Source organism: Limulus polyphemus, unplaced genomic scaffold (assembly GCF_000517525.1).
Source record: "Limulus polyphemus unplaced genomic scaffold, Limulus_polyphemus-2.1.2 Scaffold294, whole genome shotgun sequence".
NCBI classification, from domain to species: Eukaryota; Metazoa; Arthropoda; class Merostomata; order Xiphosura; family Limulidae; genus Limulus; species Limulus polyphemus.
The window spans coordinates 37,812-55,343 of NW_013665904.1; the positions used below are offsets into that span (position 1 = coordinate 37,812).

General features: G+C 30.2%; 1 protein-coding gene across 2 annotated transcripts in view; it reads left to right on the forward strand.

Moving 5' to 3' along the window:
* LOC106457123 (nicotinate phosphoribosyltransferase-like) overlaps positions 1-17,532 on the forward strand; it is a 56,623-nt gene that overhangs the window by 32,396 nt on the left and 6,695 nt on the right. For both annotated transcript variants that reach the window (XM_022382930.1, XM_013916508.2), the window contains exons 8-14: positions 9,109-9,249; positions 9,804-9,888; positions 11,165-11,245; positions 11,917-12,019; positions 14,384-14,469; positions 16,524-16,595; positions 16,943-17,050. In XM_022382930.1, coding sequence (XP_022238638.1) covers positions 9,109-9,249; positions 9,804-9,888; positions 11,165-11,245; positions 11,917-12,019; positions 14,384-14,469; positions 16,524-16,595; positions 16,943-17,050 — 676 coding nt within the window. The remainder of the gene's footprint in view (positions 1-9,108; positions 9,250-9,803; positions 9,889-11,164; positions 11,246-11,916; positions 12,020-14,383; positions 14,470-16,523; positions 16,596-16,942; positions 17,051-17,532) is intronic.

Here is a 17,532-nt window from a genome sequence, read left to right on the forward strand (position 1 = left end):
AAAATTAAACCTTATTTTCAATAAGCAATCCTGAAAAATATTTGGGGGTGCTTAACTTTTTTCCAGGTGTATACATTACATATAACTACAATTGTTTCTGTATGTTATGCTTTTCTGCTTCTTTTAAGTATCTTCTGGCTTTTGGAAAATACTTTAGCACTTAATATGTACAGATTCTCTAAAGATGTTTCACAGCTTACTACCAGTCTGCATTGTATTTTGGTTAATCAAAGTTTACACTGTCTTTTTAATTTTCTACATATTTTCTCAATGACTTAAAATCTGTTTTACACATTGTTGCCTGTCACAATCTTTCTTTAATTCTCTAGAACTTAGTTTTCAAATTGAAATTCCACTCTTAGCTACCTTTCCATATCTTTCTTTAGTGTCACAACTTCTTCAGTTTAAATATTCTTCACATTCTCCAAAGAGTAAACTTATTATTTGCTATTAGTGTAAATTTTATATTGATCTTGTATGATTTATTTTTGTATGACTTCCAATCATCCATTGACATTATTATTTTTGTAAATTTTCTAAACTATGCACAAAGAACATATTAACAAGTGCCTAGTTCAAACTATAGGGTTGGCAGTGCTCTGGGTTTGCTGGTTCTGGCTCTAGTAGTTCAGCTCTAGGCTGGTTTCAGCAGTCCCTGTTTCAGATCTGGAGCTGCTTTATATTGCTGCTCTAGCTCTGGCTGTATAACAACTCAAATAGTACAAATTACTGCTTTGTTAGTGATGTTACTTAGAATTAAAACAGTCCAGTGTTACAGGAATAAGGTATTTCATAAATGATATTTTTGTGTTTGTCATCACTTGATCTTTGTTTAGTAAACAGACCGAGACTGGAGAAACTGAAAGACATTTTGAGGCAAGAATAAATTAACATAAAAACTGCACAAGGCTGAAGAAAACACAGAATTTTGCCCTGGCAGAACATGCCATGTTGGCTATAGATAAAATAAACTTGGATATTCACAGAACAATTGACTGAGATAAATTCTGGAAAAACAAAGAAAATGAAAGAAACTTTTTACATGAACACAGAACATTGCTAAATATAGACTCAGACCTGGAAATCAGCAGTTTGTGGCTACCAGTGATCAAATAATCCCTATTTCTTCCAACCACATTCCATGAACAACCAATCAGTTCCATCACATCCACTTCAATCTCTTCAAACACCATATAAACACCATCAAAAACAAGTGAAAGCTAACCTGAATATGAAAGACAGGTGGCTTTTTAAATGTTGTTCTTTCTATGTGAACTACTTCTGTTGATTAGTCCTCCATGACTTGCTCCACAAGTGTCACTTTGAACTAGGCAGCTACTGCCAATTGTACCCATGTTTGTACCAGTGACATTTTGCAATTAGTATTGAGGAGAAGGCCAGTTTAACCACACAAAAAAAAATTACAAAACAGTAAAAATGAGTATTCAGGTATTTACTTTAAGCATCTTGATTTATTTATACATGAATTCATGTTGTGGGTATATCATAGTTGAAAACACATTTGTAATGCAGTCGTACTAGACAAGGCCTAACTATAGCTCAAACTGTAAAAACTCTGAAATATTTTCCAAATCCAGATGAATTGCCACACTTATAAACCAAGTCAATGTACATCATTTGAAACTCACTTTTAATTCATTATATTCTAAAAAAAAATTGAATAACCACAGAATAATTAAATCTCTACTAACCATTGATATCTATGACCTTGCAAGGCTTATGTGCTCCTCCTGATTGAAAATGTTTCTTAAGATGTTTTTTTTGCTTGTTTTTAAAATCTAGATTTTTAATTGGCTCCATTAGTTATGCAGCTAGTTTCAAAATCCTTTTTAACTTGGTAAGAAGGCTTAATTCTTTCTGTTGCAGCATAGAGAAATTATACAATTTAAAAAGAGCTAAGAAGCACAACTACTCTGTACCCTATGCTGCAAGATGTCACCTTGGTGAAAGCTTTTTGAACATTTTGCTGTAAAAATATATGGTTTTCAAGAATTTTACATCCAGAAGAAAAACCAATATAGGCATTAATATAGAAAAATAAGAAACATTTGTTCAAAATCTCTAAGAAGGCATGGCCTCATTTTTCTCCTTTCAAACCATGGTTTAGACTGTTGTTTCTCTTGTACCTTACGTTAAAAGCTAAAAGTTGAATATGTTACAGAATGTTCTTTATACTGTGATTCGAGCTACTGTTTAACACTTAAACCAAAATTTTCAAGAATTTCACATACTAAACATGTAATTGTAAGCACTTGAAATTCTGCTTTCATGCAAGTTTCAAATGGAGACCATATATACTTCAATGAAATAAATTAATTTTGGTATGGACTAGTACTTCACACCTACTTAAAACAAAGTTATGTTCTGTGAAGATCACACTTTAAATACATTACTCAGAGTACTTTAAACTATGGCTCACATTAGATATCACACTAAGATAAAACAAAGTTCTGTAGAGGTAATATAGAATATTTTATTTAAGGTAATTTAAACTGATATTTGGACTAGTTTCACATTGAGTTTAAAACATACTTTTTGTTTCATAGACTTTTTCATTTGCAACATTGTTCACATGCTTTACACCAATTCTCTAATGATTCCCAACACCATATACAGTAAAATAATTCTCTTACTTGCTTCAGTGCCCTCTTAACACCTAAATGTTCAGCAGTAGGAAGGTTGTGGAGATGATGAACTGCTTCAGAAAGTAAAAACTGGAAGTACCAAATTTAGTCTTCATTTCTCTCCATTGGTACTTTCTGTTTTTTTAGGCACAATGAATCCTATTCTAACCAGTACATCTATATCATTGGGCTGTTTGTAGTGACTGTTTGCCTTGGGGGCTTTTCTGTACTATTCTATCCACTGAATAATTAGTTTAAAATTCTCATCTTTTCCCTGAGCATGTTTCAGTTGAGTGTTTGATCACATTAGTTCATCATCACTTCTGGATTACCCATCTTGAACTATAATCAGTTAGCCTCTAAGTTGGTTGTTTTTACTTTCTAGTGCTTCTGTCTTTTCACAGTGTTTACACATGATCATTGGGATAATGCATTATCATTTCTATGGTTCCATCCATGGTGATGCATAATGTTAAAGTTGTTCTGAAATTTCTGGAGCCATCTTATTATCTGGTCTTTTGAATTGCAAAAATTTACAAGTCACTTCAGAGCTACATGATATGTCTGGAGTATAAACATTTGCCCATATAGGTAATAAGCAAAAGTACCCATCCCCAGTGACAGGAAAAGTTTAAGTTAATATATCAATAGGGGCCATATGCCTCCTGGAATTCCTGGAAAACTAACATGCTCCTGTAAAAGTGCTTAAAAGTCCTGGAAATGTACAAATACTCCTGAAAACTCCTGGAATTAATTTACTATTTAAAAAAGAAAATTGTTCATTTCACATAAACCCAAGAAATTAATATTTTAAGACATTTTACATAGTTACATACACAGGGGCATACTATAATCATCATAACTTAGGCTTTTATGTATAATGCACAGGCTGTGAGAAACATTACCAAATCAAATGCTGTCTGTGTTATTCTCATTAATGATTCATTCGAGTGCAATGCAATTTTAACAAATGGCTGTTTGTGGATTTGTTGAAATTTAACAAAACATTGATTTACCATGCTTAACACTTGACCAAACACGTAAAGCAAATTAAAGCTATGCCTGGTGGAAAATGCTCATTTAATGCCTTATGGCTTATTAAACCAGCATATGTAGATTGGCTTGTACGTGACAGTGCAGCCAAACAAAATGCTGGTTGTGTGTGCAAGAAAACCTTCGACATCTCGAATATGGGTGGAACTGCATATGAAAGGATCCAAGCACGTTGCATTATTTAAATAACAGCAACAAATGATGGGAATTGACAGCTTTCTGAGAAAAAATGCATCGACTAGAAGCGATGGGAAATTGCATGTTGCCGTTATGCCTAGCCCTGGTAGTGCCACTAGTGGTAGCTCTACTGTAACTAATAATAGTACTTGACCTAGTAGAACTAGCAGTCATGATTATGTCTATGATTGTGGACATTTTAAAACTAAGCCTAAGGTTGATCAGCAATGCTCCAATTGTTTAACTCGCACTGATGTTTTAAAATCAAAAGTAATATGGACCTTGAAAGTTGTAAAGTCACATTACTCATGTACATCATGTCACAATATTCAATAAGTATTTGCTCTGATGTTTCCTGACAGTGACATTGCAAAAAAATTTACATGTGGTGACTGAAAAGTTGCTTACTTAACCACATTTGCTAAAAAAAATAAAGTTTAAAGACACTGAAGCAGTTTATTGAACAGAATCATTCCAATAATAACATTTTAAAACATTTAATTTACATAAGATGCCCCTATTTGCATGTTATACTATGTAAGAATTAATGCACTTAATAGATTCTGTAAGTAAAGTCGTTTTTTGTTTATAATTATTTACTTGATTGTTCCTGGAAATTTATTGATTCAGTCCTGGAACTTTTTCAACTTGTGTCTCTACAGACCCTGTATCAATTTAAGTTATTTCATGGACTTTAAAAAGATTAATTGTGTTGCACACTTGGTTTCACTCAGAGCCAAAGCTCTGAGCTACTTATACCACCCACCATGAAAAGGAATTGTTGGGCATTTCAGTTATGTTAAGAGCCACTCAACAATAACATACAGTAAATTTACATTTTTATTCTTTAAGTTATGTCACAATTTGAAATGTCAATGATAGTGTGGTTAATTCCTAAAAATTTAGTGTAGAATATCCTGCTTGTGAAATAAAATTTGACATCAAGATTTTTCATGCCTGTTCTCCTATCATTTCAAAAGTGAATATTAAAGCATTAATTGCCTTGCTCTTTTAGACAATCACATGTTATTTTTCATATAAACAATATTAAACAAGATGCTCTCATTAATTTTGAGTATGTTAAGAAAAAATTGGGAAGTTTAAAGAGTGATAAAACACCTGTGCCAACACCTGGGTCATAGATTGTGAATCTATTTAAAAGTAGCCTAACCTCGCATTCAATATATTTTTCTTCTTTGGTGCCAATTACCCACACACCATGAAGGATAGAGAAGCTTCCCACAGTAAAAGTAACTTCCAATTTTTCTCTTACTGGAACTTTGTCAACCTGCTTTTCACATCAATCTATCTTCTATCTTTATTTCTGGAGGCAATTTCCCACCTTTCATTACCAAATATGGTCAAACAATTGTAACTGTAGAAGCAATGATGATCAACATGTTGTAAGGTGTCCAGTCAATAAACTCGTTCACTCATGGACTGTTTTTTTTTAATAATGAGTTTCTTATCTTATTTGGGGTAAATGGAGTATTCTCAACAGAACATTGCACTATAAGTCAAGTTTGTTCTTCTTTTTCTGATGTCTGGTTAGCTCTTTGTTGTCCCTTTGACCTGGATTAGCTTGAAGATTCATCCGTATAATGTTTCCGGGTTTATTAACAGGAGTCAGTTTCTCATGGTCTCGGTTGTAATAGCCATGTTTCCCACTTTTATAACAGTTCTCTTTTTTTGACATCCTTTGAAGAGAGTTTTTATTACCTACAGGCTTTCTTCAGTTTCTGGCAATATGACCTTTTCTAGCTACAGTTGAAACACCTATTGTTTTGTGGTTAACATTTTACATTATGTGTAATTAGTTGTCTAACTAATCCTTGCAGTTCTTCCAGGCTGTTGTCAGGGGGATTTGATGGTTCACTATTACTTTATCTGATGATCTTTTTTTAGATGATGCCTTCAGTTGTTTTTCAGCAAATTTAATGAATTCAAGTTCCTTCACCAACTGGAAAACTTCCTTTGAAGATGTACACCTACCTTGCTTTAGTTTAATTCATATATCCTCATTTTTTTATGGCATCTATGAATTGGTCACATACCCAGATGATCCATGTGAAATGATGGATTCTTTGGTAAGATAATTTGTTCAAGCCTTTCCAAATCTTTTGCAAGTTTGCCCAAGATATTTTTTTCCCTCCATAATATGCACTTGAACTTTGCGTTAAATACTATCTTGTGGTATGGTACTCCAAACCTGTTAAATAATGCAGCTACCAATACTTGATGGTTGTTACAGCTCTCAGTTGGAATGTTACTTAATGGCATTAAAGCTAAGCCATTTAAATATGCTTGTTATTAATTATTCCACCCATTCACTCTGGAAATAATTTCAAACTGAGTTTGATACTCCTTCCATGGTTTCCTTTTCATCATATTTTATTGAGAAATCAATGTACCTACCAAATTCAGTTCTAGAATTTTAGCTGGCCAGTTCAACAGCTGAAACAGTCCAGGAAGGTCCTGCAGTCATATGGCACAGCAGTAGTGGTAACCTGTATAGACCTAATAGTTTCTCTTATTCCATATTGTAATAGTAATTGGTATTTTAGGTTTACTAACCCATTTTCCAAATGTTTTACTCTTTCATTGAGGTTATTTTCTATGTCACTGATTTCTTTTAGTACTTCTTCAATTTTTTAATTACCGCTTTTTTGTACTTCTTTAATCTTGTTGTTGTAATCCCTCTGAACATCTCCAGTAGTCACGTCGATTTTGTCTTCAATCTGAATTATTTTTGTTCATAATTCTTTGAATATTATGTATTTCTTTTAAGTTCTTTCTTCAGTTCCTTCTCTTACTTCTTGATCTTTTAATTTTCCATAAATCTCTTCTTTGTCTTCTTTTAATTTTCTGTCTGTTTTCCCTTGTTCTTCTTTTACTTTTATCTCACTTCTTCTTGATATTTTAATGCTGTCTATTTCTGTGTATTCTTCTTCCACTGTTTCATCATCTCCAGCAAATTTTTGATATCAGTTTGTGCTTTTGTTTGCCATCTTGAAATTTATTCAAAGTTCTATTTTATTTTCACCAAAATAATCTCACTTTGACATCAGTGTTGTATCACAAGGTAGTTATTTTTAATTGTTTGATAAAAATAATATGTGAAGTCCAATTCACTTAATAATAATTATTTAATTTCTTTAATAGTGTTCTATACAGGTTATACAGGGTGCATATGTATCCTTGGAAGAGCTTGAAAAGGGACCTTTTTTTGCAGAAGTACTTGAAAATATTATAATATCAGAATATATCAATATATCTAACTTTTATGCATGTTGCAGAGTTGAGCTCAATAAATAAATTCTTTCTTTTCTTTTTAGTCTACATTCATATGTTGAACAAATAAATAGGGATCCTATAAACTTCAGTGGCATCTAATGGATTTTTATGTAGATTTTAGTTTCCAAAAAATGCTTAAAAAACATTCTGAGAGTGCTTAGAAAGTGCTTGAAATTGATCTGAGCAATTCAGTATGAACCATGAGTTATATTCACTGGTAGGTTTGACTTCACAAACAATGTTTCAACAGAAATTCTGAGACTGATGGTATACTAACTCAGAAATGCACCTAATCTGTAACTTGCTAGCAAAATTTCATCGCTAATTGGTCAATAACAAATGCTCACTAATTAACATTGAACTGATCAATTAACTAGCTCACTCAGTCTGGCATTTTTATATTGTACCTAGTTTTCTACGTACTACAGGAGAAGCTTTGAGATTCCACAGAGGCCTAAACTTTTATGAAATTTCTAGACTTCACACAGTTATTACATCATGTAAAAAATACCCCCTCTAGTGAATAAAATAAGATATTAAAAATAGTCTACAACAATATACTAGTGCAAGTGAACAGTTTTGTATGAGTATTTTTTATCTTTTTTTTTGTTTGGAAATAATAATACAGAATCTATCATTACAACAAAGTTGGGATACAGTGTAATATACAAATTTACAACAACAGTGAAACATTTTTAATATAATTTATTTATTCACTAAGTCAAAATCAAAATATCAATCAAGTTAAGTTAAACATATAACTAATAGAGGAGTGTAAACTATGGCATCAATGATTGTTTTAAATGAATTTAAAATGTTATTGTTTAAATTTCACATTGTATATTTGATAGTAAATTTGGTTAGGGATTTTTATTAATATGAAGAATATTTTGTTTAAGCAATTTAAACTTTGACTTAAATCTTTATTTCACATTGACTTGGTTATTATTGACATGACACTTTGAATATGTAGAATTATCAGATGTCTTAGCTAGACTTTGTAAGTTTCCACAAGATGAAGAATCTCAGTTATAGAATTTCTATATACCAGACATTACTTGCAGCTTATTATTTTGTTTAAACATGTTTTTCTTTATCATTTATTTTTGTAATAATAATTAATGAGTATAAAACTAGATATTTCAAAGCTGTGTGCCTTTTACCTTTTGAATTCTAAATTCTAGATATTTTACTCTTTTCAGTAGGCTATTAGACCTTTATTGAGTAGTAATGGCTTGAATGGAGCTATTTTATAAAATTACTGAATTTTTTTTTTGGTTTAATATTCAGGAGAAGTTGTCAGTTTAGAATATAAACCTCTGTGATTGAAGACACCAGATAAACTGATGATGAAATATTTTGGCCTGATTATTTTTGGTTAGGACACGCTTTTACTACTTTTGTAGAACTTTTAGGTGTATACAGTTGTCTCAGTAAACTTAACAGAGGCAAAAGTTTATTTCATATGACCTTAACCCCATATTACAAAGTTGTTGTTTTTTCTCATGGTACAACACTCACTATAAAGAACTGAACAAAAATTTGGGTGAAATCACTTGATTTCTTTGTTAAATACAAAGGAGATCCTACCAGTAATGAATGGGATTACTTACAATATTGATGACATTTATGCTAAATTTTTGTGTTTTTATGCCTTTGATGTAATTAGTGACCCTGTAACAACAAAGTTGTGGATCCACAAGTAATCTGATGAATAAATAGTTTAGAAAATTTTGTTTAAAAAGCTGGTGGGGTCTATATGGACCTAAAAGGTGATTCTAGGGTTAAGTATCTTGGATAAACAGCATAGATGGGTAAAAATAGCATACTGACAGGTTTATGTCCTGCAAATTGCATTTTAAACAGAGTTACAGAGAATATCGTCATACTTTTAAATAGCAACATGTCTACCTTCTTAAGACTACCTTTTTCTCATCAGGAGTGGCTTGCTAAATTTTTGTGCTGTTGCCCTTGCCTTGGATGAACTAGGGTACCGCGCACTTGGTATACGTATTGACAGTGGTGATCTTGCATACCTCTCCATTATTGCCAAAGAAACATTTAACAAAATAGCTCAAAGGTAAAACTGTACTTCTAGTCTAAGAGATTACTTGTTTCCTCTTCATTTTCGTTAATTGATTAAAAGTGATGTTATGATGGTAAAATAGAAGTGTTGGATTTAAGCTAAAAAATCATAATACCTTGTAAAGAAGGGTGAAAATTGTTTTTAATTAAAAGAAAAATAATTGTTTGCATTTTCACTTTATTCATTTGAGTTTCAATTAGATAATAATTTTTTCTTGATAGGTAACAACTGTGAAGGTGTAAGGTACTCTTCATTATGTATATGTTCTACACAAATAACATGTTTTCTTCCTGATCTATGATACAGTAGTGGGATAAAATGATTAATACCGTGCGATATATGCATTCTAATCATTTAAGGAATTTGTCAGTAAGAGAGTTATATATGCTTTTAATTTTATATGGATGAAACTAAAAGGTTATTCCTATGATTAATATACTGCGATATGTTTCTTGTATGATTATTTTTGTGTGTATATATGTTTCTTACTCATGCTGCATCATTGCAAGCACACCCTGTTGGTTGTGTTAATAACTTCCTGGTTTCAGGTATGAATATCCATGGTTTAGTTCTTTGGCTGTAGTTGCCAGCAATGATATCAACGAAGAAACTATTCTCTCTCTGAATGAACAGGTAAATGGAATTTTAAGAAGTTATGAAACATAAAAATTGTTTTAAGAAATTTCCTAGTTTGTGTGCAGGCTAGTTTTGATATTTTGTTAAAGTGACAATATGTTATAGAATAGTAACATACAGTACGTTATAGAATAATAAACAAATCTTGTTATCGTGGAATGGTGAATGAACACGGGAGTTCACAACACATAACTTTCTTTAGGTAAGAACAAATTTAGTTGTGCAATTCAATTGAAGTAATAAAATAGACAGCTGAAAGACATCAAAGGAAACTGATATTTATTTATTTTAGAAGCTTACTTGTATGTTAAGAAATCACTAATGTTTTCATATTTTATCTTTAAACATTTCATTGTTTTAATCATCTACTATATGCAAAATATAAAATAGTGAACTGTACACAGAGTTTGAAATAGTGACGTCACCATTTTGTAAATTACTTATTAAAATGCATACAAAATGTTGAATTTACAATGTATTATTTACATTGTGCAGTTCTGTGTTAATAAATTTGAAATCATTATCATTTTGTTGGCCATTTTTCAGATCATCTAATATATCTGAAAACTGAATATCACTGAAATGAAAGGCAGGACATATACTGTTGCCTTTTATTGTCTTAGGCCTAAAAAATGCTATTTGTAGTATTCCATTAATTAACTTAATGAGAAATTTAAGAGTTGAAGGTATTTTATTATTATTTATCTTGACTTCATATTAAATGTCAAATTATCACCGGTTTTATTCTAGGTGTAGAGTGGAGTTCATCACTTTTCCTTTATAAAAAATGTTGAGCAATTTCTACTGACCACATCCAACATTTAACATAGTTCAAATTAAACTCTACTAAATTGTGAAACAGCTTTGTATAAATGCATGTGTGTGTGTGTATTAGCAGTAGGTAAACAACATATATATGCTTTTGTTTTGTAATATAATTATTATATAATTTTGTATCTTTTTTTTAAAATGATTGATGATCAGAATAACTCTGTTTTCTGTTTCTTTCTTGTAACAGCTTGGACGTAACTTCACCTAAAGATGAGAACTTGTTTGAATCCATTTATCTTTATTTCACTGCACTAAAGTAATCTTTAATGTAAACTTAATCAAACATTTTGACTTGGAAATAGTTGTTTGTGTATTTAATGAGCTAGACTGCTCTGTTTATAAGAAAAATCAGTTTTTTAGAGTTCATTGAGTACTTACATGTGTGTGTAATATACATATAATGTTTACAATGACCTAACATACCATATTTTTATTGCTGCAGGGTCATAAGATTGACTGTTTTGGTATTGGAACCCATCTGGTAACCTGCCAGAAACAGCCAGCTTTAGGCTGTGTTTACAAGGTGGGTAAAAAAAAGATAACCAATTTTTTACCACAAATATGTGACTGTATAACATAGGAAAGTAACCACTTTCTCATTTGAAATCGTTACTTGTATCAAACAGCACACTCAAAAGTTTTTTTGTTCAAGATGAGAACATCTAGAAGTTTGTAATCAACTTTGAAAAAAAACATTATTTTTTTTAATTTATTGCTTTTTAATATTTATCTAAAAATCTTAAGTAAACATGAATTACATCATTCTTTACCTTCTTATAGAGCATTTGATTAACACAGGAGAGAAAAAGCATACAAGATGACATAAGGCTAACAAATTTGATTTAAGACATAATGCATACAATTATTTACATGTAAAAAAGTATCATTTGCTTTTAATATTCATTCATCATATGTATATATGACATGACAGAATGTATTTGATATTAATTAAATATTTTTGAAGCATTTGTGAGAAATTTTATTGTGATGAAGACATTGTACTACTTTGTTACAGCATTACGAGTGACAGATTTTTGCAGTTATATTTTAAAATGTATTTAATGACATTTTGGACTTTATCTCAGAAGTTTGAAAATTAAGTGCCCTCTCAATTAACTGTAGATACATTGAAATATTTTTATCTGTTAGTTTGTGTGCAAATAACTTATAAAAAATTAATATTTTATGCTTTAGTTAGTTCAGGTAAACAAGCGGCCTTGCATCAAACTTAGTCTGGATGTAGAAAAAGTTACAATTCCAGGGAAAAAGAATGCTTTCCGACTTTATGGTCAAGATGGTAAGTTTTATTGTTAGTTATTTATGAAGCTTTACATACTAATGAGCTTTTGGTTTTTCCATATGCTTAACAAAAGGGAAAAGATACCAAATTTAACTGAAAATTAATGATTGATAGGAACAAAAAAGTTTTTGTTTTATCTTGATTATACTGGAAGTTTGTTGAAGATAAATCAGTCACAAGAAAATATCAAAGCTTTATGTTGTTGTGGCATTAAAGAATATTGTAGTAAGGAATTGTCAGATTGGTCTCATTATTTAGATGTAGTGTACTTTTAAATGTAAAAATATTTTTATGCACATTAAAAAAAAGTATATAAATTGTTCCCAGATTTATATGTAACGTAAAGGAAAAACTTTCAAAAGTTTACTTACAGACTATAGTTTAAACTGGATGTGTTAAAGGTAATGGCTATTCATGGTTAGCTGTAGCATACATAATTTATAATGTACAGTATTGGAATATTGTGGCTAACACTAAGTGTTTGGTCAGTGTTGCTACTAAATGAGTAATAAAGTATATTATAATAAAGCATTTTCAAGGATGTTTATAATACTGGTAATCATCTCTCCCTTTTCTTAACATTTGTCAAAACTTGTTTTTGTATAACATCTATTAAATAATGTAGTTGTATTTTATGGTAAAAATATGCAAAACATTATAGGTATTGAGCAGTTTTGTTAGTCATATCTAGACTGGTGATCACCTTTCAGGTGTCAAGTGCCTACCTGCATATCAGATTTCAAAATTTAATAATAATTCTAGCCCTACTCCAACAGCTTTTAACATTTTTGACTGAAAAATATTTTAGTATTTACATTTGTCAGTACGTAATATTTATTTAATATGCAAAGAAAATAAAAAAAAATATTCCAATTAGATCACTGTATTCTCTATACAGACTCATTCAACTGAAGGTTTTGAAATGCTTCACATTAGCTCTCATCCTCTCAGAAAATCACTAAAAACTGGCCAGTTAATGTTCATCAACTTTATTTGTCCAATTTTATGGGATTCTTGGCATCATGAAGCCTCTCTCGATTCTAGATTTTCATATTAACCTGCCATCAGGATGAGGATTTATAGCATGTGGTTTGGGATAAGCAACATCATTATAAGCTTTTCAAAATCAAGCCTACCATCAAAGATTGCATATCTAACTACAAATATCATAAGGGAAGAAGCTGTTGTAACAGAACTCTGCATGACCATAGTCTTTTCACATAGTTTTTTTGTACATTTGTTGTCCTGCCAGTTTGTGAGCAATGTGGCATTCATATTACTATTGTCAAGATTTTGCTTTCCTGCTGTTGTTGTGACATTCATCAACGGCACTGTTTTAGACATATTTTAAGTCTCTTAGATATTGGGAAATGCCATTGGAAGTGATGACACTGTTCAAATTACCAATGTTTTAGTTAATTCTATTTAATTTCTTAACCTTAAAAACAAAAAATGTCTTATTATTTCTCCTATTTATTTTCTACATTTTATCTTTTTGTTATTGTTAAAAAATATGTAGTTTGGTACATGTAGCCTCTGAAGTTTTGTGCAAGGTTGTCCTGAAAAGAAATAAAGAACAAGTATATGAGAATTAAATAGATAGTACTGACAGTGATAAAATGAAAAGTCATTTGGTACCCACATTAAATGTACCAATATAATTGGGCCTTATTCTAAGTTTTAAATTATTTTCACCATTTCTTATTGCTTTCTTATATCTTACTACACTGACTTACACAGTTCTTTTCTAATGAAAGATGATTAAAATTCTTATGTGCTAAACTATCACCTACTATTCCTGTTCACATTTTGAATGATATATCTAGTGAAAGAACTGGAGAATCAAATAAATGATATCCAGAATGTTACACAGTCTTTAGAAATTTAAATTTCGAAGTGCTTTTATTTATAGCACCTTACAGTGTTGTTAAAAATTTCATAGCACGTTTGATATATATTCCTGAAGTGAAGAAAAAAGCGATGTGTGAATAGCGTAATAGAGAAGTCACCTTAAATTAAATCTTCACACTCATATTTATCTAGGAAATTGTTTTGTGTAGTAGTTTTTGAAAAGCATAAGGAAAACAATGTTTTAATGTTATTAAAACTGAAATGAAGTAATCCTATGCAGATATCTGTGTTTTGTAATCAGCCAATATCTATTTAATACCCTATTCTTCTTTTTTATTCATTATTAGATGCTATGTTATAATCAACTCATTAAACTCGCACTGAATTTTATGAGATTAGTATTTTTTTTTTCTGTGGTTCATGAAATTGTTGTTTTCTTTGGTCATTTGAATACCCAAATAAAGCTTAGGACTGCAAAAATTACAAAAAAAAAATCTTTCTTATTTATAGGGCGTGCTTTAATTGACTTACTACAAAAAGTTGAAGAACCTGCACCAGATCCAGGAAAACGAGTTTTGTGTCGCCATCCATTCCAGGTAAATTGATGGGTTACTAATACTTGTGTTATTAGTTATGTGAAATGGCTCTTTTCTCAGTGTTAATGAACACAGAGAAACAGCCAGAAGTAAAATGATTAATGTTAAGAACTTAGTAAATGCTTTGTAAAGAAAAGAAAGTATAGATTCTATCCAATCTACTTAGTGAAGTGAAATGTGTAACAAAAATAACTTTTCTGGAAAATAATCACTAAATGAGGAAGGAATTGTTTTTTGTGTGAAAAACCCCTTGTTAATAATAAACTTAACAATAACTGTGTAATGTAAATAATATAATACATCTAAAGATTTTATCATTTATTAAAATTTTAAGTAAATAATGTTATGGATTACCCAATGTTATTTTAATGTTGAGCATTGTATTAATACTAGGGACAGTTAGAACAGTATGATGTTTGAATCAGTATCATCTATAGTGCATGTAGTTACATTAATATTAAGGATAACTTTATCAGTAGGTCTGAAGGTCAAGAGGAAGTTAAAAATGAGTAAGGCAATGGTAGAATGGATACATCTTTAAATTTCCAGCCTTGGACTTTTGAGCTGCCCCTGCTTATCATGTTTGTAGTTGTGGGGGAGAACTGATTATATTACAATACATATCAATTTCTGTATAATGAATTCAACTTCCATCAGTGGCTCTGCTGAAGTGCTAGTGTGGAAAGTAGTGTAGTAGAAAGTACAGAAAAATTTTCAATTATTTATAGGAGGAACGTGGTTGTCAATAACCGTATAAATAAAGATGACATGAAAATGGTTTTAGTCTGGCAATTCTATTGAAAACTTTGGTCATGGAAAGAGGGATCAAATTTTTTTTATTAGATTGACTAATTATTTTAGTAACATAAGCTAATTCTGATTGATCAGTTTATAGTAAATAAGGGATCAAATTTTTTTTTGTTAGATTGACTAATTATTTTAATAACATAAGCTAATTCTGATTGATCAGTTTATAGTAAATAAGGGATCAAATTTTTTTGTTAGATTGACTAATTATTTTGGTAACATAAGCTAATTCTGATTGATCAGTTTATAATAGATAAACCGATTACTTATTATCAAACCAATTATTCAACATATTCCTAAACTTGAAATATCCTATATAATGAAAATAGACATGATTTATATCACTGCTACTTATATAACATATTAACCAAACATAACTACTACCCATAAAATATGAATGTTTGTGCTATTATATGACTGATTTCATTCAGTGTCAGCTGTGATTGCACAGTATTTAGATCAGTAAGTTTGTACAAATGTTTCATTTACATTCAAAAGTTGTTAGGGTTTTGTTGTTTAATCAGCACTAAGCACAAATTGTGTATGATTATTGAATGAGTACCATTTTCAGATGTACTTGTATGTTTTGTTTTAATGTTTCAGCATCAAAGTTCTACTACTAAGATTGTTGCATCAGCATTAACTAGCATTTTATAACTATGGTAGTTGTATTAGTATTAGTCAGTGTTGTATTACTAATAGTGTTACATTGGCTTGAGATATTGATATAAAGAGTATAGTTGTATCAGAAGGAAGTATTTGTAGTTGTATCATTCCCAGTTCTATTGACAAAACTTCAAATTTCATCACTCACAATTAATGTACTTTTATTAGTATGGTCCAGATTTGTACCACAGTGGTTATATTAATATCAGCTTTATTTGTTCAATAATATGGTTGTATCAATACAAGCTATATACGTATCAGAATTTTGGTTCAGTCAGTATCAGTTACAGTTGTTTTAACTATATATAACTTTTATTCTTCTATTTAAATACTTCAGTATTTATCATATTCAAATTAAAATGTACAAGTTTCATAAATAAGTAGTTTAGTTGAGGGAACATAGAAAACAATTGAGATTTTCAGTTTTTTAATTAATATTGATTGTTTAAATTACAGTGAAGTAAAAGCTACATTTGGGAGTATATAAATGATTACACTTCTTAGAGTTGGTCAGTCATGTAACATGTGCCTTAAGAATTAATTAACTTCATATCTTTTATGTTCTTTTTACTTTGTTACAGGAATCAAAACGAGCTTATGTTCTTCCTAGTAAGGTGGAACCTTTGTATAAAATTTACTGGGATAAAGGAAAGGTACAGTGTAATAAAAATATTTTCAAAGGATTTCATTTATCTGACTTGTATTGTTTTTATTTTTAAAATGCAGTTAAGTTGTAACTAAATTCATTTGAAATTTCAATAAACACCATACCTTGAAATAAGGAAAGTATAATAAAATTAAAAATCATTTTGAAATAATTCATCAGTAAATATTATTCATTCAGTAATACTCTATTTCTAATAGAAGTTTACTTACATTTATTTTCTTTGAAAGTGAATTTTGGTCTTTTATCCACATCTTACTAGCTACATGTGTTCTTATGTGTATTACATGTGAACTGTCTTTTATTTGTTTTTTCTCATCCTCATTTATCTTGCAGATTTGTGAACCTTTACCAACACTTCAAGAGGTACGTGAACATGTACGCCAGTCACTCTTCCATCTTCGCCAGGATATTAAGCGCAGCTTGAATCCCACACCTTACAAGGTAGGGCCTTTGTTTTCAAAAATACAATTTTGTGATTACTGAAAATTTTGTTTTTATAAAGATTTAAGAAAACTTATTGTTGTGTAAGCATGGTGATAGCCTGATATATAAAAAAATAAATTTTTATTTCACATTAAATTTGTTCAGAATTAGTAGTATTTCTTTATAAAGATATTAAATATTTAAACATGAAACTTACTATACATAAAATTACCTTGCATGTATGAAGCATGTTCGTTGAATTTCTGGATGACTGCAATATTTTCATCATACATCAATCCACTCATCTTTGTGATTTTAAAATGTATGTTTAAATATAAATAACATAAATGTTTACATACACAAAGTAGAAAAAAAATTTACTATATTTCAAGCATTCACTATTAGATATACATACATACACACACACACACACACACACACACACACACACACACACAATTAGGAGGAATACAACATTAAAAGCATTACACAATATTTGT